At 44.4% G+C, this 22,606-nt stretch overlaps 1 protein-coding gene across 1 annotated transcript; it reads left to right on the top strand.

Annotated features, from left to right (window-relative positions):
• Positions 1 to 1,294: 1,294 nt before the first annotated feature.
• Positions 1,295 to 20,299, top strand: MCM3 (minichromosome maintenance complex component 3). The gene is made up of 17 exons (XM_069236139.1): positions 1,295 to 1,494; positions 2,249 to 2,361; positions 2,856 to 3,064; positions 3,672 to 3,802; positions 4,471 to 4,709; positions 4,883 to 4,991; positions 6,158 to 6,311; positions 7,055 to 7,186; positions 9,201 to 9,409; positions 9,493 to 9,667; positions 10,334 to 10,460; positions 10,551 to 10,701; positions 11,763 to 11,903; positions 13,620 to 13,717; positions 15,940 to 16,046; positions 18,384 to 18,474; positions 19,065 to 20,299. Exons 1-17 carry the CDS (start codon positions 1,408 to 1,410, stop codon positions 19,261 to 19,263), a joined length of 2,472 nt encoding a protein of 823 aa, XP_069092240.1. The 5' UTR covers positions 1,295 to 1,407; the 3' UTR covers positions 19,264 to 20,299.
• The last annotated feature ends 2,307 nt before the right edge of the window (positions 20,300 to 22,606 follow it).

Below are 22,606 nucleotides of genomic sequence, written 5' to 3'. Positions count from 1 at the left end.
GTAAAGTTAAGAGAAGCATAATCCTCGCCTCCGTGTCCTTAATAGGATCTAAAATTCTTGATGCAATAGCTAGAAAATTTTTAATCCAGCATTGGTTTCTAATCCATTTCGGTCACTAACTGGAAGGAGGCTGAAAGCACAAAAAATAGTAAAAATGGGGTATGTCCCAATAAAATGTCAAAATTGTGTTGAAAAATTGGGTTTTCTAATTCAAGTCTGCCTGTTCCTGAAAGCTGGGAAGATGGTGATTTTACCACCTCAAACCCTTTGTTGATGCCATTTTCAGGGGAGAAAAAAAAACACAAGCCTTCTTCTGCAGCCCTTGTTTCCCTTTTTTTTTAACGAAATTTTCGCTGTATTTTGGCTGATTTCTTGGTCTCCTTCAGGGGAACCCACAAAGGATGTGGGAAAAAAGGTCGCAAATTTGGCGTGGGTAGCTTATGTGGACAAAAAGTTATGAGGGCCTAAGCACGAATTGCCCCAAACAGCCAAAACAAGGCTTGGCCCCTGAGGGGGAAAAGTCCTGGCAGCGAAGGGGTTAAGGACTCGGAGGCGAAGATTCCTCAGACAAATCGAAAGTTTTATGGCCTCTTGGTTATGTCACTACATTACCTGCCATCGTAGTCCAAAAAAGGGAGTGCTGGGTATTGTAGTTCGTGGTGCTCTCATTGTTTTCATTGGGCTAGTGTCCTACTTTTACCTTTCTTCCTTTTTGTTACATAGCAAGAAAGAGAGCTTAACGTTCTCTTCCATGTCTTTAATGAAATTGGGGCTTGTAGTACGCGCCAATGTTGTGACGATAGAAGCTGCTGCAATTTAACAATGAATAGATGATATAAGATATGGGCACTATAGCAAAAACTTTGTAGAATAAAGCTGGATAGATGTCACTTAAGCAGCGTCTATAAAAAACACGAAGGACAAACAGCAAGATAGGGAAGAAAAACGTACAAGTAATTACAATTTTGAGCAATCATCTCTGATTGTAATATACGGTTTGTTTTGCTTCTTTAATGGTTTCACCGTGCCATTCGCTGTTAACCGCTTGCGCGCACTTCCTTTCTAAAATGGCCGCATCTCGTACTTTGGAGGCGCCATATTGGATGTAGAACGTTTCTATCCCGTAATCGCATCTAGGCGGGGCTTCGCTGCAAACTGACCTCGCGTCCAGTCACGTCTTTTATGATTGGTTATTACTCAACTACGTATTCGGTGACTAAACCGGCTGGCCAACCGGCATCCTCAAACTATTCTGTGGGCGTTGTGACCTCTGGTGGCGGGAAATCTGGGCAGATTTCGCGCCATTCGCTCAGAGCAGGGAGTCGAGCAGACGGACTACCAGAGGCAGCGCGGTCTCCGAACAACAACCAGCTCTTCCCGACACCCACGGCCCCCTGAACCGCCAACATGGCCGCAACCCCGCAGACTGATCTGGTGGACGACAGGGAGATGCGCGAGGCGCAGCGAGACTACCTGGATTTTCTGGACGATGAGGTGAGTCCCGAGCTGAGCCGTGGGGGGAGGTAGATCAAGGAGATCAGTCTGCGCCGGGGAGGATTGAGTCGTTGGGATTCCGCCACGTCTTCCTTCTTTTGAAATTGTTATTTCCACTCTGTTCTCCCGGTGCTGGTTCCACGCTATCCGCGCGCCTGTATGGGGTTTCCAGAGGCTTCGCGCCCCTGTTTAGTACCGTCCCCGAGGTTCCTCACCGCGCACACGTCTTAAGTCTCCATTAAAGTAGTAACCCGCCTAAGCGGGTCGGCAGTTCTACTTGGTTTGCCACCAGACTTCCAGGCTGCGCCGCACACACTGCTCCTTAGTCAGCTATGGCGGAAGGCTAGATTGAAATCCCCGCCTCCTTCGTTCCCTGGCGTGCTGGAAGATGCTCTTCTAGTCCAGCCACCTTACTGCGGTGCGGGCTCCGGGCCGGTGAAAGGCGGTACCGCAGGGGCGCCACCGAAGTTTGCTTTAAACGCACGACCTCTTTCCATGCATTTTATCGCAAGGTTAGAGAGCGGTTCGCTTTTAAAGCGGTACACGTTGCTTGACTACAGCTTCGCAGCGCTCTAACAGGCATGGGGTGAAGACGGACATCCCTATAGCTAGTTTGATCTCCATTCTTAGGAGCTCTGGGTGGGAAATGGCGCAACGTTACTGAAATACTTTGATGCTTGTGCCTGGCCCTATTGTTTCAGACTTCACTTTTACTAATTAGTTGGCCCCTGATTATAATGTCTTATGTTTGCAGGAAGACCAGGGGATCTACCAGAGTAAAGTACGGGACATGATCAGTGACAATCGGTTTCGCCTAATAGTGAATGTGAACGACCTACGCAAGAAGAACGAGGCCCGTGCTAACCTGTAAGTAATGCCGTCTAATGGGCACCCCTGTTCGCGTCACCATTTGCTTCTTAATATTCCCCCAGGAACAGCGGCCTCCAGCCACCAATCACGTTTAAAACGTTCCAGGTGATTAAATAGTCCGAGATTGCAACTCGGGCTTCGTGCCAAATCATTATACCCCCTCTCCCCCAATAAAACTCACGGGCAGGCATCCTTAACCATAATGTCTCGTTGAACTGTTGCTCTTAATATACTTACGTGGCGACCCTGCTGTATTTAAGTGGTAAAGTATCACTTGAGGAACGATGTAGTTGTTTCACTTTTAATTAACTAATCTATGCTCATTATGTGACGCGAAGGTACGGTGTGAAAGCCAGGTCATTGGTTCATTCTGTTGTAGGGAACATGAGCTACCCCCGGGAATCTTTGCTGTTGATCGGATACGCCGTACATCGATTCTTTGTTAATCCTGATTCGCTCAACCATAACTCGATCTTTTGTTTTTCTGGCAGCCTTACGAACAGTGCCTTTGCGGAGCTCATTGCTTTCCAGCGGGCGCTCAAAGACTTTGTTGCCTCCATTGATGCCACCTATGCCAAGCAGTATGAGGAGTTCTACATTGGACTGGAGGGCAGCTTTGGTTCCAAGCATGTTACCCCTCGCACTTTAACCTCACGCTTCCTGGGCTGCGTCGTCTGTGTCGAAGGAATTGTTACCAAATGTAAGTAGTGGAGTTTAAAACCTCGACTGCTCCTGTGAAAAGTCCACTTTTGCATCAGTTGCGTAATATAACCGGTTTAAGCCGGGCCCACAACTCCAGTTCACTGCACTTCAGAGCTAATGCATCCATCCCTCCCATCGTTACTGTGTAATCCAGCAGCATCTCTACAGCCATTGTCCTGTGCCAATAGCCCTTGTTCTGCTTGACTTGCATGGTAGCATTCGGGTGCCCTGTTTTACTAAAGTGGGCATCTGACAGTATATAATGTATACATGTTTTTGGTTGTTGAGTGTCCAAAATGGCGCTGCTATTAAATGGCCAGAATGAAGGAGTGACATTTACTCACCCTCTATTCAGTATTGCAATTCCTACGTGTATAGGATTTCTTGTATTCTTAAAAGTCCGCTGTCAGATCATATTAGTTGGTTGCACATGTGAATGTCGGGTTGGAGTGAAATGTATCCACGTGAACAAGAGTAGGTGAAAAAGTGAACGTCGCTGTTTGGTTTACCGCGTTTGGAGGCTGCTTTAGCTGGCTAATATTTTTGTTATTATTTTGTTGTTGTCTTAGGCATGTACCCTTTCTCATTAATGTTTCTATTCCTAGGCTCTCTGGTGCGCCCCAAAGTAGTTCGCAGTGTGCATTATTGCCCTAATACCAAAAAGACAATCGAGCGTCAATACAAAGACATGACGAGTCTGGATGCCTTCCCCTCCTCCGCTGTCTACCCCACCAAGGTGAGTGTCGGCTGACTACGACTCCGAGGCTCCTGGCTCACTCTGTCAAGCTGTGAATGTTTAAGCGCAGATATGTGCGGGTTGCAAGAGGCTGGCACCAGAAATCCTTTCTCATAACCATGCGGTCCCTCCCTTGAGGAAGGGGCCTTCAGCTGACTTCGTAAACAGCCGCGCTACCCCTGCATAGTGCCGCGGCGGGTTTACATCCAACGCACGGCTGTGGTGAATGTTGTGATGTGCACCGCGATTAGTCACTTTTAACTTCTATGTTGCACGCCAAATACAAGCTTGGTGAATTTGAGTTCAGCATTGGGAATCTTTGATTAAACATTACTTTTGTGATTATTACAGTTCTTTGTATTTAACAAATATTTTCATGGAGAATTTTCTTGTGACATAGTGAACCCATAGTCACTTAACATGTCACTCCAGCCTTCCTTGGATGCATGGGGGGTTGGGGTGTGTAGAGATGTCCGAAGTTCATTGCCTAAGCATTCATGTGAATCCGCATAAGCAATGTACTGGGTCTCATTCTTCATGCTACACAAACTTCTTTAGTATCTTAATGTGTCCCAAGCGTGTATCATGCAGGCCAGACCGTAATGCTGCTTCTCTTCGCAGCCCTCCTTTTGCATACAAACATTCAGAACCCTTTTAATTGATTGCAGGATGAAGAAAACAACCCGCTGGAGACTGAATTTGGTCTGTCTACTTACAAAGATCACCAAACCATCACCATCCAGGAGATGCCAGAGAAGGCTCCTGCAGGCCAGCTTCCTCGCTCCGTTGATATCATTGTGGACGATGACCTCGTGGATATAGTGAAGCCTGGGGATCGGGTGCAGGTGATTGGCACATACCGCTGCTTGCCTGCAAAGAAGGGAGGCTACACCTCTGGGACCTTCAGGTATACCGAGGATTGTTTTTGTTTTTTATTGAATCACTGTTGGAGGGCCGGGATGCAACTTGAAAGACAAATGATCTGTTTGATTTGCGCATGCGTGCCTGTAGTGATGTACCTCTTGCATCATAGGGTCCGTTCTTGGTGCTGATGGTTCCTTTTTCTTTTTTCTCCTTCAGAACAATCATGATAGCCTGTCACCTGAAGGAGCTGAATAAAGAGGAGCAGCCTTTGTTCTCTGCCGATGACGTTGCCAAAATAAAGAAGTTCAGTAAAAGTCGTTCCAAGGTATTAGCTGGATGAGGCTGGTGCCCATTTTGGGTTTTCGAGTTTTTAAAACACGCATGACCAGCACTGTCACTTGCCTTCATGTGCAGTTTTCACAGGTGTACATCATACTGAAATGGCACACTAACTGTAAGAGCATTGGGCTCTAAAACACACATGAAAACTGTCTGCAATAGCTCACTGAACAGAATTGTTCGCACAAAGACATATAGTTCATTTGTATAACTTCCATCCACAAGGTATAAAAACATTGATGCTATCATGAACAAAGCCCACCGTGGGCATACCTACAACACACCAGAGATGACGGCTCATTTCACCTAGTTGCAATTCAGCATGACGAAAGGTTGTGAAACGTTAAGGTTTCGCTTAAATTAAGAAAATATGTGCGTTTGGGTGAATGTGTGCTAGGCATGTCTTTTTCTCCTGCAGGACATCCCGATTCTCAACGGATCATGTTAAACTTCTGTGAATTCAATACTCCACATATGTTTTTTAGTACCTCAAAACCACCTCGATTTCCCCCAACACAAATGCTACACAATTGCTCAGCAGTACACTAGACAAGCCAGGTCTAAAATCCAACAAATTAAAATTGTCAGTTTATATCATTTTACGTCTGCGGCTTCTAACAAAGCACACCTTGACCAATCCTGCAAGGTATACTTTGGTCTCCACACCTCACCAGTCATTTGGCAGTTGTTTCACTATTGCCGGTCCATAAACCCGGAGTACAAAGCCCTCCGACTGGATCACCTGTGTTTTTAGGTCAAGTGCGCAAGGTCTCTGGCCTGTTGTAATCTATCTGTGGTCTTTTAACCACACCCATCACCGTCACTCGTTCAGGGGCTTGCCTTTCAAAAATCCGTTATCATTGGTAAATGCTTTACGTTTGTTACTCCTTGGGGCAGTAAGTCCAGTTATGAATTCACAACGTCAATGGATCTAACTCAAACGAACGCGAAAACCATTGCAAATGCGTTTTTTTTCATTTTTTTTTTTTTCCACTAACTATTAAAAGCGAACAGTCAATATGAGCCTTTCAAGAACAACTTCACTATTGTCAGAAGTGCACGTGTGATAAAATACGCGACTAGTTAATTGTTTTTCTCGTATGTTGAAGACATAGGTCAGACCAGGTAATGTCTATTTTCTTGTTCCACCAGGATATATTCGAGCAGCTGTCACGTTCTCTTGCTCCCAGCATTCACGGACACGAATATGTTAAGAAGGCCATCCTTTGCATGCTTCTTGGAGGTGTGGAGAAGATTTTGGAGAATGGGAGTCGCATCAGAGGAGATATCAACATCCTGCTGATAGGTAAAACTCAATGTAGTGACATTTTTCCCAGCTGTGATCTAGTGTCTTGATACCGTGGTTCCTGGCTTCCAATGCTGCTCTCCTGCGCGTGTTGTATTTAAGTGTACTTATAACCGGAGTCCTTTGACCGCAAATATTGTTTACAGTTTGTTTTCCGTTATTGGCAGTTTTTCAATGCGCTCTTGGAGAACACAGCTTGATTGATTAACGCGAAGAAACTGAGCTGATAAATTCGGATTTAAATATATAAGCCATAATCCAAGGCGTTTTGTTTTGTTCATCAATATTGTGTTTACCATGCTGACCGGTTGGTGGCTCACTGGACTAATGCAGCCACTCGTGGGATCTTTGTCCTCATGGTCACAGGTTTGAATCCTGGCAGGGCCACCTTGGCGCTCATTCTAATGAGGTCGACACAATGAGTGCAATTGTGTTGGGAAACTAAGTTATTTCAGCACCAGTGGATGTGTGCTGTTCAGCCATGCGTTATACCATGTATATGGGTGGTGCAGTCACATTGCATATATAAATAAATGCCCGTTTTTCTAAAATCTAAACCACAATCTTATTAGAGCATGAAGCTGTCTCACATTTACACAACATTGCCCTAGTGGTAGCAATCGGTTTAAGCATCAGCCACCACGGAACACCTGTACGTTTACCTTCTCTTGCTAAGCTCATAGCTTTTTCTTTTGACCCTGGTCTCTAATTAAAACCACTTAACATTTGTTGTTTCATTTTAGGTGATCCCTCTGTTGCGAAGTCGCAGCTTCTTCGCTATGTTCTCTGTACGGCTCCTCGTGCCATTCCCACCACTGGGAGGGGATCCTCTGGTGTTGGTCTAACTGCTGCAGTCACCACTGACCAAGAGACCGGTGAGTAGCCGCCATACACTTTGTACAGCACTGCTTCTGCGCATTGTATCTATTTCTGCATATGCATGCTTTACAAAACACTCCACTTGGAGTATGAATCCTGTTCGGTTTTTGTGCGCACTTCCTGCAGTGCTCAAAAGGCACTGCAGTCCCTGTGGATGCTATTTCCCTTTATCAGGGGATGTGTCTGGTAGCTTTCTGTGACTATTCACGGTGTCTCCTAGTGGGCCACTGCCCTAGGACCATGCCCAACACCCTCCACCCACGCATGCAACCTCTGCATCATCTTAGACTCCTCTCTCTCCGTGGCCCAGCAAATCAGCACCATATCATCCTCCTGTTTCAACACCCTTCACATGCTGCGGAAGACCTTCAAATGGATTCTCATAGAAACAAGAAAAACCGTCACCCATGCCATCATCAGCGGCAGATTAGACTACGGAAACGCCCTCTACGCTGGTACCACATCCAAGCTTCAGCATTAAACTCTACCAAATCCAGAACGCATATGCACGTCTCATCCTCAACCTCCCATGCCACCAACACATCTCTGCTCACCACTCCGATCCCTTCACTGGCTGCCCATCAGCAAAAGGATCATCTTCAAAGTCCTACCTCAATGACCGAGTGAACTTGCACGCACCTACTCGACAACTCTGCTCGCCACAGTCCACCACATCCAACGCACCACCTCTGGAGGCAGATCCTTCTCCTACCTCACCTTCAAGACCTGGAACTCCCTCCACACCAACCTACGCAAGACCCAGGACCTCCTGACTTTCAGAAAGCACCTCAAGACATTGCTCTTTGAGCAGTAAACGGCAGCCCCCGCCCCTCTACAAAAAGCACCTTGAGACCCTTTCAGGTGAATAGTGCGCTTAATAAAAATTTGTATTGCTCGACTGGGTGTATCGGTGCCTTCCCTTGCTGCAGGGTGGCAGTAGCTAATAATTTATGGAAAAACCAGAACTGGTGACCAAGAGGTTAAACTTTTATTTTTGCTTTCTAGTTTGTAAATGTTAAGTGTCCGGATTTGAAAACAGACCCTTTCTTAGCTAGTAACCCGGTGGGGTCTTTGTCCTTGCAAGCTGATATCTCAAAGCAGTAAAGCCAATAGAGATGAGCAGAACCTGAGCAGGGGCCCCTTTTGTACCCCGGGGGCTCAAGGCATGGGCCATGTAATGATTTGGCTTGCAAGCCACGTCGCTAACGGTGTAAATTCCGGTTCTAGTTTTTTTACCATTTATTTGAATTAAGTATTACTTCCTAGGATGCCATTACATTTCTGAACATCAACTTGCAGTGCATAAAGCAAGAGTCCCAACTTAAACCTCAGATTTTACTTCTGGGCAGCAAGTCTGTCTGTTCAGTTTGTATATTATATATTACGCCTGATTAGTTTATTTAACCATGCATGATTTCTTTCTGTACGGCTTACTGAAACTGAATTACCTGAGCATGATTTCAAATTTGACAGTCATGGAAGATAGCAGTGTCTAACTTGCCAATCACCGCACAGTTCATTTGTTTGTTTTTTAAATATGTTCATTCGACTTGATTACCCTAACTTAGCAGACCTATTTCAGGAAGGCCCAGCACCCATTCATAGACCATTAAATATGTCTGAAAAGCATAACTGGGTCTCAGTTTGCTTTCTGGCTACACGCCTTCATGAACATGAGCAAAGTAATTTTGGCTCTTGACACTGGGTTCTCTATTTAAAGGGGGCCGTTTTAAAGAACAGTTCTTTGTCTAGTCCAGTATTTCTGGCAACCACTTTTAGGTGCTAGGTCTCATCACTTCTACCCAGATACTCAAACATTCCTTAATTCTGTTTCTCAGGGAAATGGGTTTAATCCGAACACGAGCTGCAATAATGCAGACAGCAAAATTGCTAAAGGGAAATGGACTTTGTAGTAGCCCGGAGACTACCACCGCATGTCTTACTTGGGACCAAGCTTGGAATCTAATAGGGTTGAAAATTAAGTTTGTTTTGCAATTCCTATTTCTTCAGGTGAGCGCCGCCTAGAAGCTGGTGCCATGGTACTGGCTGATAGAGGTGTGGTCTGCATCGATGAGTTTGACAAGATGTCGGATATGGATCGCACAGCTATCCATGAGGTCATGGAACAGGGTCGCGTCACTATTGCTAAGGCTGGAATCCACGCCCGCCTGAATGCCCGCTGCAGTGTACTGGCTGCAGCCAATCCGGTCTATGGAAGGGTGAGTCTCTGAGCGTGACCCAGTCTGCAGTTGCTTGCTGGAATGCGTGGTTTTCTGGTGTGAACAAATTGTTTCTTTTGCAGTATAACCAGTATAAAACTCCCATGGAGAACATTGGCCTCCAGGACTCATTGCTTTCCCGTTTCGATCTGCTCTTCATCATGCTTGACCAGATGGATCCCGAGCAGGATCGTGAAATCTCAGACCACGTGTTGCGCATGCATCGCTACAGGGCAGCCGGGGAGCAGGACGGAGATGGTATGTTGATCGGTCAAGCTGCTCACTGCTGAGCTATTGACTTCTAACCTTGGTTAACTTCTTGATATCATGGATTGTCTTGTAAATGACGTTTTCTGAAGTCTCGCTTAGTAAAGTAAGCTTAAAGCTTCATGCGTGTAACAACTCTACAAATAATGCATTCCATTGTTGGCTGGGTTGATGTGCGCACACTACTTCTGAATTTTGCTAGGTTGCTTCTTGGAGACCCTGCAAGTCTAGTTTTAAGGTGGTATAATTAGTGTTTATTCCCATCTGTTTAAATTGGGGATCAGTCCTTTGTGTACAGTTTGTCTTGTTCAGAACTAAAAGGTAGTTGTGTCCTAATTCATGAAAGCACCCCGTTACATTGTACCATCTGATGCTTGTGCCTTCTGTCGGAACAGGCTTCCTTCTGCATTATATTGCTGGTAATGTAAAGATGTGAACGTAGAGCCGTAACATGCTACAGTCCCCCCGTGCTAATGAAATAGAAAAATTTATTCAGAGAACAAGAATTGGCCATTTTTTGGAACCAAAGTTGCTTGTATTTCTGCATGTTTTTGATTTAATGTTGTGAACTCCAAAGTTTTTGTAGTTCAGAGTTTGTCTGTATGGTAAATTTTGCTTTAGGAATTGTGTGAACCGGACTCTATCTAAATTTCACAGCCATGCCATTTGGAAGCGCCGTTGACATCTTAGCTACTGAAGACCCAAACACCACTCAAGAAGAACAAGAAGAGCTGCAGGTGTATGAGAAGCACGACAACCTGCTGCATGGGTCCAAGAGGCGCAAGTATGTGTCCATGCACTGTTAACAGCTCCGTCTGTTTTTCAGCATTTTGGGGCAATGTTAAACTGATTTCTTTCTTTCTTGCCTTTGCAGGGATAAAGTGGTCAGCATGGAGTTTATGAGAAAATACATACATGTGGCGAAGATGGTCACTCCAGTGCTGACCCAGGAGTCTGCTAGCTACATAGCTGACCAGTACTCTCGTCTGAGGAGCCAGGACCAGATGAGCTCAGATCTTGCAAGAGTGAGTGCTGGAGTAGACACTAAATCCATTACTTTTGTGGACAAATGGTATGCATCGTGCCAAGTGCTGATCACTGCCTCCTTACAAAACCATGAGTTAGCTGATGGTTTGTGGCAGCTGGTATGAAGGCTGAGGCTAAAATGTCCTTTTAAGAAAACATTTGTCCTGATCACTTACCTGAAGAGACTTGAGAACATTGTTTTGAGAAATCCTGTGGAAACTCATACCAATATTGCAACAGAGTGCCTCCCCATTACCTTTCTGATGAGTATAGAAACCAAATAGAATCCTTCTGCCAGAGGGGGTGAACTCAACTGGCAGGGACTATGCCTACATTATTCCCCTCTTCCCCCACCCACCCTCGCACATAGAGCACTCACGATTAAGAGTTGGCCCTCATCACCCTTTAGCACACTTCAGCATCCCCTGCTAGGGAGGTGCAAGGCCCTTCATGCTTCCTTTGTGCCTCCCCTTGACAATAGTCTGTAATGGGCATCCATATTTGTAGCAAATGTTGGCAATTCTTGACCTTCTACAGACATGCATAGCAAGGTGAAGCCCAACCTGGCATGAAGCTGACACAGTTAAATTAGTCACTTCTGGCCAAGCTGGCTTAGACCTAGCTTATGTAAGAGGATACCAGCCCTGCAAGTAACACCAGGCCTCCCCTATCTCTCCCTCCTACTGGATTCCTTGAGGGGCTTTTCCTCTTTAAAGCTGGAGGCCGCACTCCAGTCTCTACCCTTCCTTCATATGAATCCACGTTTTCGTGAGCAGTTTACTTCCGTCCTTCTCCGTGTATGTCAGCAGTGATGCTTTACTCTGGCTACTATTGTGTTTTTGAACCGGTTTGTAACCTTTCCTATGTGAGGCTTCTTTTCAGACTGCTCCACTGCTTCTTTTTAAAACCTTTTGGGTCCCTGGCCCCTCAGTCAACCCATTCCCCATGTCTGAGTACATTAATGTCTCGCCATATTGATACTTATTTTCCTTCTGTGCAGACTGTCTCCAATGTGTAATTGCTTAATATATATATTTATTTAATATATATATATTTTTAGACTTCTCCTGTCACAGCCCGAAGTTTGGAAACTATGATCCGTCTGGCTACTGCCCATGCCAGGGCGAGAATGTCCAAGACCATCGATCTTGAGGATTCAGAGGTTGCTGTGGAACTTATGCAATTTGCCTATTTCAAAAAGGTAAGCATTTGGATGACCCATAAATTCACTTTTTCGTCCCTAAGTGAGTGTAGCTGTGTCACTTAGTAACCAAAGAATGTGACATTGCGTCTCCTCTGCCCCTAACCTGCTAGCCCACTAAAAATGGTCTTTAACTGCTAGCGGTTTGTGATTAACCATGAATGGTAACTCCAAGGTTGTTGTAAACCTGTTCCTGCTTGTAATGGTTTGTCATGGCATGTCACTGTGCAACGTTTTGAGTTTAGTTTTTCCATAGGAGTCTCGCTGATTTTAGAAATGGCAGTGTCCTCTTGCAATAAAATGTTGCCTTCTAATTACCCAGTTCCGTTGAATTGGACCGATCACACCACCATGGCAATGAGTTTCAGAACGACGTGTTAACTTATGGCAACTGTCCTCTCCTCCCAAAGGATCCTGCTGACCAGGTCAACTCAATGTCTGGCCTCTTTGCTGTGTGCTACTGTTGCACTACCCATCTCTACTTCAGTACAAAAGAACATACTGGATTTGCGAGTCACTGTTGCGAAATCCACTCTGAAGATTAAGGCAGAAATAAGGAAATCATCTCTAGTCCACAGGCACTAAAGAGGCAAACGCCGTTAAAGGGGTGGGGCTGCTCTCAACACCAGCGTGGCTAACTAGCATAAGTTGTCGGTGCAGGGGCCTTTGCATCCGTGGCAGAGGAACAGAAGTCGTAAGCTGCTGCAAGGCGTGCTCCGTAGCCTTCAAATCTACCCCCTCCGCTTCCCCCGCAGGAGGATTAGTTTCGACCATCTCACCACTCTTTGGTTCTCCAGACCTGTTAACCTTTCTTCCATCCTTGAAGTGAACATCCTGGTACAAAGCAGCCGGCTAATGCTAAGAATTAAATATCACTTTGGTTCTCTGCTGGATGTGAAAACGAGTGGGTCCAGAGGGAAAAAAATAAGATGTTTGCACCCATGAAAGATCCTTGCATCTCCAGTTAGGGGATTTGGGAGAAGTCGTGGCCCTGCAAGTAAAACCCTGCGAAGAGTGGTGATTCTGAGCTGGAAACAAACCGTTACGTGGCTTTGTTAGCACCTGCTCTTCATTGGGCTAGCATTATAATTTATATTAGTCTGTGGGTAGCAGGGATGGGAGTGACCAGATCATAACCCTGCACTCCTTCCCCCCCCCCCCCCCCCCCCTCTTTTCATGGCTGTCCCTATGTTTCAAGGGTTTCCATTGCTGCTGCTTGTGGGGGATGGTCCATTGTCACCCCAAGTAGGATTGGGATACCTAAATGAACGACTGGCTGATCCAAATTGTGGTGTCTATTGATGAACAGCACTCAACTCAGTTGTGACGCTGATGACAATCCCTAAAATCCTTTTTAGGCCAGTTTTACTGCAGCTGAACAACACCATTGTAGTCTGAACGCCTACTTTAATTGTTCGGAACTGCTTCTGTGACTTTTTTTTTTTTTTTTTTGCACCTCCTGTTTGCATTTCTTCTAGTTTCGTGTCCCGAAATATTTTGGTTTCTTCCTCAAATGAGTGACAGCTGTCAGATTATCTGTAACCGCATAGACGCTTTGACATGCTCCGTTGGGGAAAACTCAACCTGGCTCATCCTTCTCGTCCTTTTGTAATTTGCTGTTGTCGTCAGTTGTTACTCACTTCTGTAGTATCTCCGACTGTGGTTCACCTTTTTGAGAACTATATAATGTGGTTCTCTACTTGTCACTTTTTCAAGGTACTTGAGAAGGAGAAGAAGCGCAAGAAGAGGGATGAAGGAACAGACACAGAAGGGGAGGAAACTGCACAGGAGGAAAAGGAGGCCCGAAAAAAGAGGTAAGGACGCATTAAACCATGCTAAACACAGCTCTTTCTTACCATTCCCTCGCAAAGTGGGATCAGCGTAGGGTTGATGCCTTTCTTAAATTACAGCCCATTTTGTTAATGGTTTTCTATTCTGGAAAGGCAAAGATCTAGTACTGAAGAAAATTACCTTAAAATTAACCCCTTTTCATGTTAAAGGCCAACCAGAAGTTGGTTGCGGTCCAGCCCTTTGGTTCAGATGCTTGGGTTACCTAGAATACCAGGCAGAAGTCCATTTCACCGCTTTTGGAACAGAACCCGACTGGGGGTGGCTTTTTGATGGTTCTTCTGTGAAGCCTCCCAGTTACACACCAGAGTTTTTATAGTATTGCATTACCAATTTTATCTTGTATTTATAAGTTTGGCAACACCGAAGACCCAACAAGACGCAGTATGGTGGTGAATAGTGGCAGCCGTCAGCTTTGGGAGGGGGGCAGTTGGGAAACACACATTCTTTCACACACGCACATCCATTAACACTCATAACATGCACCCACCGAATAAGGGAAGGCAGCAGTCCCAGACTCGTCACAGGATGGGGACAGTGAGACTGATGACCCCACCCCAAAGTATTACTGATTGACACTCACCCTGGGCGCTTCAGGGCGTAAACCTGAAGCGCCCAGGTTGGAGTCAATGGGGATGCATTCCTCGTCACTGGGGGGGGGGGTCGTCGTCTCGAGGCACCTTTTTGCTGAGCAGAGGTTGTCACGCCCTAGGAGCTGTGACCACTTCAGCAAAGTTCAGCTCGGGCAGCCAGGAGTCTGCGCAAATCATGCATGTCTGCTCCTGGCTGCCTAACATGAAGAGAGTATCTGTCAGGCTGACCTTTGTTCAGGCTGACGACCCTTTATGAGGGCAAAAGGTGGAGTGGCATGGCCCTTCCGCCCTAAAGGATGGGCCACGCCTGGTGGTGAATGCTACATATCTAATCATAGATGGTTTAGCCTTCAGTCGATAGTCCTATTAACATGGCAGCCACCATAAATAAACTGCCTGTCAGACTAGCTAGTGGCCACATAATGCTAACAATTCTGGATGTGTCAAACTTCACACTTTATAATAGTTGTGCAGGCAAGCACATGTTGAAAATGTAAGTGACTTTAAATGAGCCTAGGTCAGTGTTCATGACCACATGGAAATGGACACCTCCTCCCCCTTTGTGTTCCTTCCACCCTATGCCCCCCTTAACTGGAGCAGCCTTGCCTCCTGTTCACAGGTGTGGTGAAAGTCTTGGGCTCAAGTATCCTGTAGTCCCACTGTTACCGTCCCCACTTTACAAACATGAATAACCAGCCATAAATGGAGGACAATCTTGGGCCCACCATCACGTCCATTTCTCACTCCATTGCCCAAAAACAGTACGTGGTAGAGTGGTGCAAAAGTGCTAAATTCTCTGGTACACATTGGGCACAGCGACCCTTCTGTTGTAGTTTCCATTTGTCTTTGGAGGCATGAACAGGAAGGGTGCAGTGTTTAAATTATATATTAGACAAGACATTTGAGGGTCGATCTTATCCAGCTTCCATCTAAATAGTTAAAGGTTCGGATTATGTACCGCATTTGGCACCATTAAGCTTTTGCTCAGTACCCTAATAACTTTCCATGGTCGCCCATGGCATACTCTTTAATTTAGTGACCATTTAGTGACAAACTTGCCTTAGAATCCCAGCAGCCTTTTGAACAGTCAACTTGATCTGCCTAGTTACACGTTCTGTCAGTTTGAATTTGATCAAATGGTAATTTTTACTTGCTGATTCTTGTGCAGACTTAACCATTTCAGAACAGGACTGAAGTGAGTTGCGCCGGAAATTAGATCTACTCATTGTGCAAACTTTAAGACCCCATGTAGTTAATCTTGTTAGTTTGATGCGTTATCCTAAAATTCTGCTGCATTGGACGGTAATGTTTGTATGTCTGGCCAAATATTCAGTTCTGCTGTCTGGTATTGTAAACCACTTCCATGGCATTGTACAGTTTCTCTTTGGCTTGTAGTGGTAGAAAAGGGTGGTGTTTGAACTTCTGTCACAATGTAAATATTTTATATTGGCAGTTTATTTTAAAAGAGGACCTTTATTTGTTCCTGTTTGGGTGCTTGAACAGCCTGATAGCAAGGCTTTGTATGTGCTTTACATTACTGTAGCTTTGTTCCTTTCTGAGTGCCACGTTGGAACTTGAATATTGTCGTCTTTCAGGAGGAAGGCACGATCCAAGGACGGCAAGGAGAAGGATGCTGGCGAGCAGAAAGATAGTGAACATGACCCATACGAGTTCAGTGATACAGAAGACGAGCCGCCTGCAGGTAACCACGCTTCGTGTTAATCTCAAACACCATATTTTGTGTAGAAAAGGCAAACCATTTAAGTGATCCAAGCAACGAATTTAGCAGTCTAGTGGTACATGTGTGTTCCTTTACGAATATTCATGTTAGTTCGCATTTTCTATTAAGCTGTAAAAATCCTGTCGCTTTTCAGAAGTAAAACTCACATTAAGCTGTACCCCATTAAGTGTTTTATACACAAGCTGATTTTGATAGTATAGCTTATCCCACTCAAATTCTTGCCTTGACTCTTGACTCCAAATGATAAAGCAGCAAATGCTGGCTCTAAAATGAATCCCCTCCCCCCCCCAACCTCGCTTCCCCAGTGGTGTGAGTCATATAAATCATAACGTGTTAGAAATTGAGTTTCTGGTTGACAGAGGTATGCACCCTGATCAAGCAGGAGCTGCAAGCCTAGGGTAAGTCCCAAACATTCTCACCCTCTAATTGCTTAGCACAGCGCAGGCTTAATTTAAGAGGCAATATGTAGGGTATTTGTGCAACACTTCTAACAGTAAAACATTGAAAATGCAAATAAAAAAGATTCCATACCTGGTTAGAAAAATAGCTTAATTTAATAAAACAGGACTAAGATGGAGAATCCAATCAGAGCTTGATTTATACTTTTTTTTTTTTTTTTTTTTTTATTGTGGGAAAGCACTTAGAAGCAAAAAGTGCCTACCATGGCAATAAGGTTACGCCGGACCAGAACAAAGCTGAAAGTTCAGGTCGCTTAAAAGTGCACATAGATCCTGCCCTTCCTGCAGACTTACTACAGGGGTTATGCAGCCCTTTGTGTGGGGACAGGACACAGCCTATTCAGATGAGGCTGTGCCCAGCGTCTCCCTCCCAGAATGGCCCATCAGGTCACAGTTAGCTCCCATTGTGTGACTGCCTAGGAGGACTGCACAAAGCCCAGCTGTCACCCCACGTCAGCGGTGGGCAGAAGGCACTATATGGCTACAGTAGGAAAATAGCAATGTTCTGTAAGTGGCATTTTTAGAGTTAATTTAAAATCCAACTTCACCTTAAGTTGTGATTTTCAAATTGATTCCAGAGACACACCACACTGTTTATATCTTCCAGATAGGGAATTACACTTAAAGGATGTAATAAGTTAATCCTAATGTTATCCAATTGGAGCGATCGGCCTTGCTGTAGGGAAACAACTACGTTTTTCACTACCAGGATATGTAAAAGTACTTGTCCTGCCTTTTTTAAATACATTGCACCCTTCCCCAATAGTTGTCAAGGGCCTACCTTAATGGTGACGTATGTATAAAAAGGGATGGTTTGGGCCTTGCAAAAGGATTACTTTGTCAGGTCGACATGGCAGTGTAAAACTGCACTCAGGCTTTACAGTGGCAGGCCTTAGACATGGTTATGGGGCCTACTTATGTGGGTGGGACTAATAGTTCTGCAGGCAGACAAGTACCTCTTTAATTTACAGGTTCTGGGAGCATGTAGTGCTCTTCACTAGAGACCTATAACTGCATTTAAATGCCAATTGGGTATAAGCCAACATTACTATGTTTAGAGGAGAAGCCAAGCAGTTTAGCATTGGTAAAGCGGACAGACTCCTAAAGCAAGCAAAAACTAGGTCAAAAGTGGAGGGAGAAGGGAACAGGACTACCTTAAGGATGTCAGCTCTAACAGTGCAATGTATGGGTATTCATAGGGTGTAAGTTTTTAAAGCGTTTACTAGTGGTTGACAAAGCGCTTTGAGTGTAGAGGATCAGCTTCTGTTATGTATATTGAATTTTATTGGATAGGCCTTTTGAGCCCATTGTTCCTGAATTAGCACTGTGTAGGGTTTAGGCAAACAAGGCATTTGAGAAGGGGGTATTTTTTTTTCTCCCCCCAGTACAGTGCTCCAACATTTTGTCTCCATTAGTAAGCTGTTCATTTCCTAAATTACAACATTTAATTGCGGTGTCCTGCGTTGTCAGGTTTTACCTTACCATTGAAGGTATGCTTAATCTCAGAAGTACCATTAATTTGAATCTGAACATACTCTCTCGTTGTGCTATACAACCATGCTTAAATGGAAAAATCAATGCAATAATATCTACATAGTGTCAAATCTGTAGTAGACAACTAAAATTATTCTGGTATTAATGAAATTATTTGACTGACATTAATCTCAGTCTTATGAGATGTATCCAGAATTTGTGCAGAACCAACTGATAACTGTTTAGTGCAACTCCACTATTTTGGGTTTTGTGCTACTGTGGTAGACGCTGTAAGATCAGTCTGTGCTTTATGATCTGTTGCTGCACTTTTTAACGCAATTGTTTTAATTTTTTACTTGGCTTGCAGTGAAGGTGGCCACTCCCAAAGGCCCCGAGCCTTCAGAGGAGCAGCCGATGGACACCAGCGAGGCCAAAAAGACCGGGTTAGCGGATGAGAGGTAAGTTGTTGGTGTTTGCTGTTTATCGGGGCACTAGTAGTTGGTCAGCGTAGCCTTCCCACCTATTTAAAAACGTTTCAGTCCCTCTTCGGTGTCTACGGTAGTGGTTTACACTAGATGGGCAACACCATACATTAAAGGTCCATCCAGTGTAGAGGGAAACTTCTTTACACAGCCATCTGTCTTACACCGCTGACAGTAGATATTCCATAATGTTCATTGGTCTGCCTGTTTTGTTGGCTGTGACACAAATTCCCTGGTGACCGAAGATATTTAGAATACAGCTTAATTTGCACTCCATTGGCAGAACTGTGTATGGCGGAACATTTGTAGGTCGTCTTGTTTGGTGAGCTGCTGTCCATCTTGGATGTATTTAAGCCTTACTGCCTTAATGATGTGGTGGTGGTTAGGCACATCGTAGTCTGTCTGCAAAGACGTTCATTGTCTAAACTCATGAGCGAGGAAAGAATTCGTTTTTTTTTTTTTTTTGGTCTAATTTTTCTGGTCCAGAATTCTTTGCATCTATTTTTCTTTCTCATGTGTAAGTGACATGGCTTTCACTTAATTTCTCCCATTTCTTGGTCTTGCAGGTTGAAGCAGTTTAAAGCTGCCCTTTTGGATGCTTTCAAGGCCGCGCACGCCCAGTCGATAACCATGCGGAGCCTGATGGACGCCATCAACAAAGACAACCAGACCCCCTTCTCCAAAGAGGAGGTCCAGGCTGCACTGGACCACATGCAGGATGCAAACCACATCATGGTGTCCGACGAGATCATCTTCCTGATCTGAGCCAGGCTGGCTGAACTTTAAACTATTTTAAAGAAGCAAAACACCTAACTGGAAAAACAGTTAATCCAAATGCCGATATTTTACAGACTCGTAACGATTGACACATTTTTTTTAAAAGTATTTTTAAACTGCAGTCTCCCAAGTTGTCTTTTGGAAAGATATTAAGGCCTGAAAGGCTATGCAAAGCCTTGTTTCACTAGCTGAAGTGCCATTGGCTGAAGCACGTCTAAGAGCTACTGTCTGAACAGCTGCACTCGAAAAACGTACAACCCTCTAATCTTGGTGTATTGTGGGTCTGCACAATTCAGCCCTTATCTCGCTGGTGATGTGGGTTCAATTTTCTTTAATCCTGCAGCCTGAAGACTATTCTGATTGCTTCTATTTGTGTATTAAGCTTAGTGGCCCGGTTGCTGTACTGCAAGTGATGCCTGAAAGACGACAGTGGGGACTGGAGGATTTAATGTCCATGTGCCTCATTAAGAACATAGTTTTAATATGTTTGTTCGAGTACAATTGCACTGGGATGCTTAAAACCTAAGTTTTGTAGTTTTATTTTTAAGTACAGAAGTTAACGTACAACTGACGTGCTACAATGCAAGTTCAGATTTACACTGGCTGTGCTGTAGTACTTCACCTCAAGATCTTACTTTCCACGTTTAGTTTGTGGGGCGGAGGTGAGATTTTGGCTCTGGACTGAACTGAGTCTTCTGCTTTTGGCCCAAGTCGAAGTTGCAACTAATTGCTTGCATGAACCAGTGCTTCAACTGTACAAACTACAGTTTGGTGCAGTCCAGTGCCACAAATAGTTTTCTGCTTTATTGTAAAGCTTCAGATTGTTCCTATAATTGTATAAAATGTATACTGCTACTGTGGTTACACTGTTGCTTTGTATCCAAGTAGTGCTGGCACCGCATGTAAAAAGCCGCTTATTTTAATGTCGTATGCTCTCTGCATAATTGTTTTAAGAAACTACATTTTCTTAAAGTTAAAGTAAAATAAGGAGTAATAAATGTTCTCTTTGCACAATTTTTAAAAAGTCTAACTGGCTTTTGATTTACTAATCAACAATTTTTATCTACTACTGCTATATCACCAGGCGGTTGTTACTTGGTATTTTTTATTTTAAAAAAATAATTGCATCTCCACCAGTAGTGCGCACCAGAGGGAGCTGGTGTGCATAGAACAAGCATTTGAAATGCAATAGGTCTCATTTACTGTGGAGTTGTAGCTATTGACATTGTAAATGTATAACCAGACTTTTTTTTTTCTTTGCCACATTAATTGGTCAACCCTGTCGCATATTTTGAAGGCCCTTCAAACACCAACTACTCCCAGGTGCAAAACATATTTACTTGGTACAGGTGACCCTGCCCATGGGGCAATGAATAAATAATTGTACTCCAATAATGCATGCTTACTGGATCACTGTCCCTTTGCTGCAGTCTGGGGAGCCTTAACAAAACGCCCATGCTTTTTCACACGCTTGAGAGCCACCTCACATTTATGATCATCAGTTGGTCTTGAACTTAAACATAAAAAAAATTGACCATTTTACAGCATAATCAACTGTAAGCTCTCCTCTGTTGGTTTTATAAATACACGTACAGCTCAATTTTCACACTCAAACATGTATAGGTGATCTAGTCTGGTTTCTGCTTTGTATTCATAGCTTGGATCACGTAAAAAAAAACTACAGGTCCCAGAATGCAAAGCTGATTCTTAAACTAAATGAATCACGCATCGAACTAGGGAGCTGGGCAACTCTACGAATACTACTCAATGGCTGGTTTCCATCTTGTATTACGTTATAAAAATACATCTAAGTGGCGGAATGAATGTGTGCTGCAAAGAACGTGTACTAAGCAGATCGGAGTGCAAATAACGTGAATGTCAAAATAACTGCCAATTAATGCTCTTTTTGGATAGACATACTTTGGTCTAGTGTAAGCCTGGGGTTATAATATGCCTGCCGCAAAGAACGTGTACTAAACAGATTGGAGTGCATATAATGTAAAAATGATACCAATAGTTTGCGCTGTGAGCGCCATGCAGCCATGAAAAGTAGACTAAAGTAGTTTGCCCAGGCTGAAGTATATCTGCAATCGTGCAACTATCCCTGTAACAGGGTCAGTAACCTATGCGCCCCAAGGCAGGACAAACGTAAATCATTTACCAATGACCAAGTGATTTTTTTAAAGGAAAGCCCACAAACGAATTAGTGATTGGCGCGAGGTGGGTGTGGTTCCCAGGTTCGTCTGTTCCCAGGTAGTCAAATCTATTGATCTGCTGTTGAGGGGTCCCCTAACTACTAAATTTAGGGGCTTTAAGGGGAGTGTAGTAGCAAATGGCCTACTCACCCCTGGGGAGACCACACCCCTTATATCAACAATTCCTGTGAGGAACGGGCTTAATCCTGACCCATAAATCCTAGTTTCACCAAAACCAAGATGGTGAAACCCTTCTTTGACTGTCCGCTTCAGGTGGCCACCCTGGAAGTGACTTAGGAATACCTAATTTCCTGCCTGCTCTGGTGCCAAATGGGCCTCAGGGCAGGGGGTGGCGTTCCCCAGGTCTTGGGGGAAGCCCGGATTGCATATCCATGGCAGCAGTGGCTTTGAAGCCTCTATCTTTTATGTTAAATTCACTAGCCAACCTGCTGGAGGAAGTGTGATCACCTGTCGGGTAGGCATTGTTTCTGGACTCTTGAGAGCTTGGATGTCACCTACAGGGGGTCAGAAACTCATCTGGTGGCAGGTAGGACTGTATCCGTTAACCAGCACACTAAGTGACTAGTAGGGAATCCCATTCTGGCATTGGTAGGGATTTATTAAGATGAGGTGTTTGATACCAAACACATCTATTTTCAGTGAAGCTATCATGTAGATAGATGGGTGACTCGTAATGAACAGTGTCCAGTACATGGCCTCGAAATGGCTCCCTGATCATTACTCATGTCTAGCAATGGAACTATTTAGAGAAAATGAGGCATACCCTGTAACCCCAGAACCTGGGTAGTTAAATAAGCAATTAAACAATGGTTACAGGGGGAAGTGAAACCCTTGTCTTCCTGGTAAACAATTTTTAAACAATCTTCAAACGTGCAAATTTTGTCAATTCATATTATATATCTTTACTAAGAGTCATTCTTGATTTTGAATTCAACCCTTGCAGTGCTCCTATAGTGATGGCGCAGTGAAAGTGAATGTAGTGAAAAACGTTTGTGCAAATGTGCTCTGTACAATACATACAAGATGTGGTCAAAACATAAAGTTCGATGGCATCTGTCGCTGTAGATACGCATGTTCTGCAATAGCTCGCCATCTGGTGTTGGGCCGGAGTGTTA

This window comes from Pleurodeles waltl, chromosome 5 (assembly GCF_031143425.1).
Source record: "Pleurodeles waltl isolate 20211129_DDA chromosome 5, aPleWal1.hap1.20221129, whole genome shotgun sequence".
NCBI lineage: Eukaryota > Metazoa > Chordata > Amphibia > Caudata > Salamandridae > Pleurodeles > Pleurodeles waltl.
This window is presented reverse-complemented; position numbering and strand designations above follow the sequence as displayed.